Genomic DNA, 9,112 nt, shown 5'->3' on the forward strand with positions numbered 1-9,112 from the left:
TGAGCCACCATGTGGTTGCTGGGATTTGAACTCTGGACCTTCGGAAGAGCAGTCGGGTGCTCTTACCCACTGAGCCATCTCACCAGCCCCTGCTCCACTTCTTGTCTCTCACACTGGATGGAACACATTTGAACCATGGTCATGTCTGAAAAGAGAAAGAAAATGTCAGGAGTCGGGGGCATTTATGGTACCATTGGTAGGACAGCTGACCTGTAACATTCCCGTTGTGTTGGGCAGGGGCTATTAGTGTCCACTCTGGAAACAGTAGTGTCAGCGTCTGTTGTGATCATACCTCACACGTCATTGAGCTTGTTACAGGAGGTGGGAAGGGTTGCTATCTGACTTCTGTTTTTTAGCTCCTGTTTCTCTTCAGCGAAATTCTGTGACTAAATCCAGAGAAGAGTCCAGGCTCAGAGACACCCCGCAGCCTGGGGCACTACCCTCAGAGAGTGCATCTGGTGGACTCGTGGGAGACAGACAGCCAAGCTCAGGGCTGAGCTGTGGGGATAGAACAGCTCTGCGCTGTCTCCCTGCCCGCATTGCGCAGACTCCTGTGAGGTCAGACCCCTCACTGACCTCTCGCTCAGGTCTGTCTAGGACCCTTTCAGATGAGAACAGGCCCAGCCGGACACATAGCAGCAGCTCCCGACTCAATGGCTCCAATGTACGAGTTGGTTCTGCCTCTAAGATCGTGACTCATTCTAGCTTTCCATCGAAAAATACAGCTTCTGGGCTTCCTCAGAGAACAGGTCCCAGGAGACCTGATTTCTCCAAGCTACCCAGGATACCAAAGATCCATCGGGATGGCAGTAAGAGTATGCAGGACCAGGCCCCAGCCAGTGGCCACATTGTGGAGCTCCCTAGCACTTGCATCAGCCGCCTGACTGGCAGGGAAGGCCCTGGGCAGCCAGGACGGGGCCGAGTCGACAGTGAGCCCAGCAGCAGGGGTCCCCAGGAGACTGGCTCACACACAAGTGGTTCTCGACCTCCTGCGCCCAGCTCCCACGGCAGCCTAGCCCCTCTAGGGCCCTCAAGAGGAAAGGGCATTGGGTCTAGCTTTGAAAGTTTCAGGATCAACATCCCTGGGAACACTGCACATTGCAGTCAGCTGTCCAGCCCTGGATTCTGTAACACGTTCCGGCCGGTAGACAGCAAGGTGCAGAGGAAGGAGACCCCGTCCCCCCTCTTCTCCATCAAGAAGCCGAAACAACTCAAAAGCGAAATCTATGACCCCTTTGACCCCACTGGCTCGGACTCTAGCCCTCCTAGCAGCAGCCCAGAGAGTCTTGGTCCAGGCCTCCTACCCTCTGAGATCACAAGAACTATCTCCATCAACAGCCCAAAGGCCCCAGCCTTCCAGACTGTGCGCTGTGTTACCTCCTACAGGGTAGAAAGCATCTTTGGGACTGAGATGGAGCCTGAGCCCCAGCCCCCTAGTGAGCCTGTATCTGGCATGCTGGAGTTACTCAGCAAGGGATCTGCTGAGAGAACCTCTGATTGGGAGCAAGAGGGACTAGGGGAAATAGAGCCTACAGAGATTCGGGGCTCCACAGCCCGGACACAGAGGCCACCCCCACCAGACCCTTGGGATGATGAGGACGAAGTGTCCTGTACACCTTTCTTTGGCTCTGAGGAACGGACAGTGACGTGTGTGACTGTTGAGGAGCCAGGTGTTCCACCAAGCCCAGATGCTCCACAAATCACCACCCACAGAATTGTGGAGTTCAGGGCCTCATCCCGTTCCCGCTCCACCTCCAGCTCCCGAAGCAGGAAGAAAACGAAGAAGAAGAAGAAAAAGGTTGCCAGAGAGCACCAGAGGACACGCTCCAGCACTCGCTCTGGCTCCAGGGACAGGACTTCACGCTCAGTGTCTCCAGTTGCTGAGGAACACAGGAGGCACAGAGCCAAGACTAAGAGCCGGAGGTCTTCCAGTGACCGTGCCAGCAGCCAGGACAGAGCAAAGAGGAGGAAGGACAGAGACGACAGAGACAGGGAGCATAGGCGGGGTTCCTGGGGTCATGGCAGGTGCCGGAGGAAGTCCAGGTCTCGCTCAGGGAGTCCTGGCAGTTCTTCCTGTGAGCGCCATGAGAGTAAGAGACGGAAGAGGCGGCATTCGGGGTCCAGGTCTCGAGGCAGCAGTCTGGAGAGGGATCGGAGGCACAAACATCGGGAGAGGAGCCGAGAGCGAATGGACAAGCAGGAGAGTGTGACCCGGTCCCGGGAGAGGAGGAGGTGGCGATCTCGGTCGCCTAGCTTGGAGCATAGGCCACGAAGGCCACATTCCCGTGAGAAGCGTCCCCATTCCCCAGAGAAAAAGGGGCCTGTGAGGGAGGTTTCCCCAGTCCCTGCTATACAGGGGGAGTCGGGGCAGGATGGAGACCACTCTGCTGAGCCTCCGGTTTCAGAAGTAAGTGTCTTGCCAGAGGTAGTAAGTGTCCTGCCAGAGGTGGTTGTGGCTGACCTGAACCCTCCAGAAGTCCCTCCTGTCCTGGCAGAGCCAGTTGCATGTGTGCCTGAGGACCTGGACTATGGTGATTCTGTGGAGGCAGGCCACGTCTTTGAGGATTTTTCAAATGAAGCCATCTTCATCCAGCTCGATGACATGAGCTCGCCTCCTTCTCCTGAGAGTACAGACTCCTCCCCTGAGAGAGACTTCCCACCAAATCCCATACTGCCCCCAGCCAGCCTTCCACAAGACAGTACTTTATCTACCATCCAAAGGGAGGTGTTACCCATTCACAGTGAAGATATCTCAAAGCCTGCGCCCCAGGCTTTGGCCCCATCAGACCAGAGTCTGCTCAGGCAAGACACTGTAGAGACCACCACTACAACTCCTAGCACCCCAGCTGTAGTGCCCATGACAAAGGACAGTCCGGTGCTGAGTGCGAGAGGATGGGAAGCAGTCAGGCCCAGGGATGCTGTGGCCCAGGCCCCACTGCTACGATCCCGAACCCTGGTGAAAAGAGTCACCTGGAACCTGCAGGAAGCAGAGCATAGCACGCCAGCCCTGGACAGAGATCCAAGTGAGTTTGTCCTGCCCCTGGCTGGGACCCTGGTGGTGGTTGTCCTTGTGGGTCAGGGGTGTAGAGCAGGCATGAGGCAGGAGGGCAGCCTCCCTAAGAGCCTCTCCTGACAATTTTGGGGCCCCTACCCAAGTACAGCATCTAACAGACACATCTGCAGCTCGGTCTTGGTTCCCACTGCTGGTTCTCTGAAAATGTTTTGGCCAGGGTTGACCACAAGGCATCCACACTCCCTGTCTGTTGGGTCCTCAGGGACACCACTTCAGAGGCCCCAGAGGCCCCAGGAAGGAGACTGGGATGCAGAGGACAGGGCCCTCATAGGATTTCAGCAGGCACCATTCTCCGAGCTGCCCCCTCCCATCCACGTGCTCCAGGAGTCTGGGTTACCTGATGCAGATCCCTCTCAGGTGGGTGCTGGGCTAGAGGGACATGGTCCTTGTGCTGGGCTTTTTGGGCTGCCCTGCCTAGGGCTTAGACCTCATGGTACTACTTCCTTTCTATACAGCCCCCTGGTGCTCCCAGGGCAGAAGGGCTTCCAGCTGCTGGGACTCTACACTCAGCAGGGGGTATTCTTGCCCAGGTTTACAGCCCCAACATGCCACCACCCTTGGCTCAGTCCTCAAGCATCCTGCCCTATGCACTGGTCAGCCAGCCCTCAGTCCAGTTGATCCTGCAGGGGACCCTTCCCCTAGCAGGCTGCGGTACAGCACAGAGCCTGGCACCAGTGCCCACAATGCCAGCTACAGTCTCAGAGCTAGCTGTTCCAACCACCAACAACTCAGAAGAAAGGACTGCTACTCCCAAAACAGCTGCTGAGAAGACCAAAAAGGAGGAGGTGAGTGCTGCTGCCTGTCCTTCCACAGCCCCTGTCCTATTTGGGCCTGATTTTAGGTATCCAGGCCTTGGTCATGGTCAGGGTGGTAAGAGAGCAGCCAGCCCATTGCCTTTAGTGTTCTTTGGCAAATGAATAATATCCCAGAACTCCTGGCTTCTCGCCAATGGGCCCATAGGTCAGTTTTGGCCATCTTGCCACAGGGTCACACATGTCCTCCTCACTCCTAGTACATGAAGAAACTGCACATGCAAGAACGGGCTGTGGAGGAGGTGAAGCTGGCCATTAAACCCTTCTACCAGAAGAGAGAAGTGACCAAGGAGGAGTACAAGGACATACTACGCAAAGCCGTGCAGAAGGTAGGCCACAGGCAGGCACACACATGCCTTTTTGGAAACTCTGAGGTTGCAAGGGATACATTGTGACACAGAATAGCTAAATCTGTATGTGTCAGATAGCTGCCATTTCTAGTTTGCATGGACTCCTAGGTCTGTAAGTAAGGAGTCAGCCAGCTACTACAAAGTGCCTCTCAGACAATGCTCATTAAAACTAAAATAATAGATGAGGAATTTCAGATTTCCTCAATCCACTCAATTTCTTTGGATCTTTGGAGGAACTAAGTCTCTGAGAGATGGGCAGATTTTTCTATAGGAACAAGTTTTAGCTTCCTTCTGACCTCTGACACAGGAAGATAAACCTCAGCAGCTCTGTGAAGTGTGGTTACAGATGTGTGTGTGGGTGGGCATACAAGTCCCCTTAACAAGATCAAGGGCACTACTTGAGATGGTCAGGGCAAGGAAGCCTGGTTGAGTTGATCTTTGTGACAAATGGAGAGAGCACTTAGAAATCATGTGTTTTTCCTTCAGATCTGCCACAGCAAGAGTGGTGAAATCAACCCTGTAAAGGTGGCCAACCTGGTGAAGGCCTATGTGGACAAATACAGGCATATGCGCAGGCACAAGAAGACTGAAGGTGGAGAGGAGCCACCCACTCAGGGTGCTGAGACCTGAGGCTAGCCACTCTCTGGGGAGGCATCCCCAGCAGGAAAGAAATGGGGCCGCCAGCACTCCTGCCTCTGAGGGTCTCATGGTACCTGTCTGCACCTGTCTTGCTTATAATTGAAAACTGGACTTTTTTATATGTATATTATAGATACACTGTTTCCATTGTGTTCTAATTTATCAAAAATGGCTTATGTTTAGAAACTTTTCTATGGACTGATGCTTAGAAGGTGAAGCGTTTTTGGTTTCGGAAAGCCTGACAGCTCAGTGGGAAGTGTCTGCATCTGCCACACAGCCAGCTGCCAGCAGTCGGCTCAGGACCATCTCTGCTTAGCAGTTCTCTTCCTCTAGCTGCTTTGTGCTCCTGTCAGGAGACAGCACACAGTGCTGTGGGTCTCAGAGGTTTAGGTACACACAGGCCCCACCTTCCCAAGTACACCTGGCATCGGGAGTGTTCCCGATTCCTGTCTTAAGAGTGTTTGTGCCCAGTAAGAGCTGTGCTAACCCAGCCAGCTCTTGATTATGAAAGTGAGTGCTGCAAAGGAGGCCTGGTGTGTAGGGACTGGGGGTCACCTTCTTTCAAGGGACTCCACAAGGTCCACTAGAGATACTATACAGCAAGGAGTAGACCTGACCCAGGGCTGCACTGATTTTGAACTATTTATTGGAAGGTGGGTTCTGAATCAAGGCCACTGACCCAGGTCCATGAGGAAATGTTCAATGTCTTCGTAGAGACTGTTGGTGCTAGACAAGCACAGGCCGAGACTGCTGCTGTCCAGGGAGGACACACCCTCACGCTGCACGCCCTCCAGGTGTGCCTTGCATACCCATGGCTCCAGCTGTGGAAAGGACATGTGTTAAGGCTCTTACCCAGCAGCCCACACCTTCCCTAGGCCCACCCGGGCTCTACCTTCACCAAGATCAGGCTCTTCTCCTTGGGCCTCCCTGCTGACAAGTCTTGCCCAAAACCCAGGTAGATGGTGTAGTGTGGTGATCCTTGCCGCCTCCGAGCCCGGAACTCCTCCAGTTCTGTTAAGGAGATAGCTCTGGTGAGCAGGTTAAGAAAGGCTCCAGGCCCCAGAGGAAAGCACCCCAGCCAGACACCTTACTGACCTCGGAAGAAAGTGCTGAAGTCGAAGATGGGGGTGTGGCAGTTGCGCTCCAGCAGTTGGGGTGGGGTGGAGGGGTCGGTAGTGCCCATAGGGCTGCCTACCTCCCAGTACACCTTGCACTTGCCCATACGCAGGGCCCACAGGGATGGTCCCCGAAGCTCCAGCTGAAGGCCAGGAGACACATGCTGTAGAAGCGTCTCAGTGTAGTGCAGCTGCTTCTGATCTGGGAGCTCAGCAGGACTGGGAAAAATCACCGGCTGGGGCTCTGAAGTTCTTACTGCTGGGGCCATGGGGCTGTACAGGAACACGCATCTGGGGTGCCACACCATTGCCTGTAGCACTGTGCGGCCCTTGTACATGATGGTCACATCCAGGAACCCAAGGTTGCGCTCTGTGTATAGACCATGCTGTGAGTGGTAGGTTTGGGTGGAGCATTTTGTCCCATGCCCCCTGCCAAGGACCCATTCACCTCCTACTGAGATGCAGGTGTGAGGGGTCAGTAGGGCAGAATTCTGCGTGGGAAGCTAGGAAAAGCTGTGCTAGCGCCTCAGCTCTAGCCCACAGGATCCTCACCGGTGAGAGCTGGCTGTTGAGGCCTGGGACTGGGTACAGCTTCCACCTGCCATGCTGCATAGGGTTCCTCGTAAACGCGTTCTTGCTCCTGGCCTGAGGGCAAATAGGAGCTGCCTGTCCATCTTACCCCCAGCTTCCCACCCCTGTCATTTTAACATCCTTATCTTTCCTCCTCCCAGCAAGGACTCTGTTGTCCTCCCTCTCATACAGCCTTGGGCAGATAGGGGTTCTTTAGCTTAGCCCCAGCTCTGTGACAGTTACTGTCTCTCACCAGGAGCCTGTGGTGGGACGGAGTCTGCCCCAGACTTGGATTCCTGTATGTGGCTGTACTGCAGAACCTGAAGCAAGAGGTCCCCAGCATCACTAGAAAGCAGAGAGCTTGGGGTTTGGAGCCCAGCATTTTCTCTTGCCAGAAATGATCCTGGGGACACACCCTGTAATAGACAGCATAGTGGTAGGCACCTGCCAATCCCCCACACCTAGGAAGGATGAACCAGACTGTACCTGTGTGGGCAGAGCATTGCTGAGGGTCACTTCTTCCCTGTTTTCCGTGGCTGGGCCCACTGAAGGGGGGGGGGGATTTGGTTACGATGCCCGAGCAGTTCCAAAAGTTCTCTATTTCTCATACCCTCTGTTCCCAAACCACCAGGTACCTCACTCAGCCCAAGGCTCTGACTTAGCAGGAAGTGTGCACTCCCCCTCCCGCATACACACACACTTTGGAAGGAGAGGAACTGAATCTACAACTAGGTTCAAAAACCTCAAATCAAACCATTGAAACCACCAAAATGACAGAGGCCATGTACCTCCCATGTACCTCCCTGGCCCGTCCCTGTTTATGGCACTGCTCACCAGCAGACCCAAGCTCCGGGCTAAGTTCGTACACCTTGTGCGGATCAACCGGATCCCCTGAATTGTCTTGGCGCAAGATAAAACGCCCTGTGCTGTGGAGTGCACAGCGGAAGTTGGTCTTCCAGCCTCTTCGCTCTCTTCGCTCAGCAGCCTCAGCCTCTGGGGGTGGCAGGTTAACTCCACTAGGTGGCCACCTCCCTCGGGCCACAGCCCAGGCCTGAAGGAGAGGAGAGAGCATGGGTTGAGGCTGGATTCCCCAGAAGTTCTGGCAGATTATAAAGAGGGCAGGGCTGGGTACCACCTTGAAGATCTGTGCATCTGCTTCATCCAGATCCCTACGACCGAAATGCCTCCAGGGTATACGGAAGACTGTGCGAGCCTCGTTCAGCCACTGCAGCCCCTCGTACTGGCCGCTACTGACCTCACCCAATAGCCAGTCTCCAAACAGCACTCGCTGGACCCCCCTGCAGGCAGGGCAGCCACACTAGGATTAGAGCTAATGTAAGGGACGCAGGACCCAATACAACCAGGGTAGACATGTTCTCACCTCACTTCAGCCATTGCTCCGTCTACACAGGCAGTCTGGGAGAATCAAAGTAGGTGATAGTACGCTGTGATGCCTTGTAGTCACTGGAGCAGTCAGCTATTACAAATAAGGCCCCTTGGGTGCCTCTATGGTTTTAGGTTGTAGCCACAGATAGTGTGACCAAGTTTCATAAATGTGTTTTAAACGTTACAAGTGTTGGTAACAGGTAGGAATTTAAGTTTCACAAGTGTGACCCAGGTATTAGGGTGTTGAGGGTCACAGATGAGGTTTGAGAACTTGTAGCCACCTAGGTTCAGAACTCAGTGTAGATTCCTCGGCCAAGGTGGCTGTAGATGTGACTACAGATGTAGCGGGAGCGCACACGTGATGTCACAGGTGTTAATCCAGCGTCCGGGCCTGGATGGGCTGTCACAGGCTGGACCCTGCAAAGACACGTTGAACAAAAGGGGCGGGCCCAGGCGAGTAAAACGAAACTGCATCTCAGGAAAATGAAACCTAAACAGTCTAAACAGCGCGTGGGTAGCTGCTGGCTTCCCGCTGTCTCCACTGTCTCCATGCCTACCAGTGCCGTCCTCAAACTACACCCGACCCTTACTCAGATCCCAACCCCTGCAGCCCCAATTGCAAATCCTGCCGGGACATCTGCCCTCCTGTTTCCCGAGCTTCTCTTCACTGTCCTTCACCGATCACTCACTACTCTGTAGAGGGGACAAGAATTTCCCCTGTGGCACTAGCTCACCTCCCTCCCCGAGTGGCCCAAGAGTCCCACATACCTGGTACCGGAGCCGCCGGGACGGGGTTTTATCTCAGTGAGAAGGAGGGTGCCAGTGCTTTTATAGTACTTCGGGCAGAGGGGGGCGGAGCGCAGGCAGGGTGTGGCCTAAGGGCTCCAGACGTCACTAGGGTGTCACTAGTTTGTAGCACTCTGCTCTCAGAGTCTCCCAGGCTCTTTGTAGATTCTATGAGAGAGGCTGACCCTGCTTTGGACAGAACAGCCATGTCTTGGAGGACAGTAAGAATGGTAGGTGGAGGCTACCAGCCTATCTGCCAGGCTCAGCCCCTGGTGGAAGTGTGGGAAAGGTCTTTCCCCAGGACCTCTTCAGGAAAGCACATTGGGACAAGGCAGGGATACCCACAACAGTCAGTAGGTTTTTTTTTTTTTTTTGGTTTTT

At 54.5% G+C, this 9,112-nt stretch overlaps 2 protein-coding genes across 10 annotated transcripts in view; one reads left to right on the forward strand and one right to left on the reverse strand.

Moving 5' to 3' along the window:
- The window catches only part of Phrf1 (PHD and ring finger domains 1), a 34,165-nt gene extending 29,101 nt beyond the window's left edge, over positions 1-5,064 (forward strand). For 3 of the 8 annotated variants that reach the window (XM_021167740.2, XM_021167741.2, XM_021167744.2), the window contains 5 exons: positions 357-3,023; positions 3,231-3,430; positions 3,529-3,858; positions 4,086-4,214; positions 4,722-5,064. In XM_021167740.2, the coding sequence (XP_021023399.1) occupies positions 357-3,023; positions 3,231-3,430; positions 3,529-3,858; positions 4,086-4,214; positions 4,722-4,865 (3,470 nt within the window). In that variant the 3' untranslated portion in view covers positions 4,866-5,064. Of the gene's footprint in view, positions 1-356; positions 3,024-3,230; positions 3,431-3,528; positions 3,859-4,085; positions 4,215-4,721 lie in introns of those variants that run through there. The other 5 variants (XM_021167743.2, XM_021167745.2, XM_029479458.1 and 2 more) reach the window with 4 other exon arrangements.
- A 434-nt stretch (positions 5,065-5,498) lies between these two features.
- On the reverse strand, positions 5,499-8,772 carry Irf7 (interferon regulatory factor 7). Of its 2 annotated transcripts, none has more exons than XM_021167027.2 (10): positions 8,714-8,772; positions 7,941-8,362; positions 7,695-7,857; positions 7,394-7,610; positions 7,046-7,104; positions 6,813-6,879; positions 6,542-6,634; positions 5,970-6,359; positions 5,767-5,885; positions 5,499-5,695 (listed from the first exon to the last, which is right to left on the reverse strand). In XM_021167027.2, the coding sequence occupies exons 2-10, from the start codon at positions 7,952-7,954 to the stop codon at positions 5,540-5,542; spliced, it is 1,278 nt and encodes a 425-aa protein (XP_021022686.1). In that variant the 5' UTR covers positions 7,955-8,362; positions 8,714-8,772; the 3' UTR covers positions 5,499-5,539. The 2 variants fall into 2 exon arrangements, with proteins under 2 accessions (XP_021022686.1, XP_021022685.1); XM_021167026.2 differs by having other exon boundaries at positions 6,813-6,975.
- Between the last annotated feature and the right edge of the window lie 340 nt (positions 8,773-9,112).

This window comes from Mus caroli, chromosome 7 (assembly GCF_900094665.2).
Source record: "Mus caroli chromosome 7, CAROLI_EIJ_v1.1, whole genome shotgun sequence".
In the NCBI taxonomy this organism is placed as follows: domain Eukaryota; kingdom Metazoa; phylum Chordata; class Mammalia; order Rodentia; family Muridae; genus Mus; species Mus caroli.

Excerpts from the sequence above, each read along its gene's own strand:
- Irf7 (XM_021167026.2), bottom strand. Across the intron at positions 7,105-7,393 it reads CCCGGAGCTTGGGTCTGCTG|TGGGCCCAGCCACGGAAAAC; the intron begins GTGAGCAGTGCC and ends CCCCCCCTTCAG. Across the intron at positions 5,886-5,969 it reads CTTCAGCACTTTCTTCCGAG|AACTGGAGGAGTTCCGGGCT; the intron begins GTCAGTAAGGTG and ends TCTCCTTAACAG.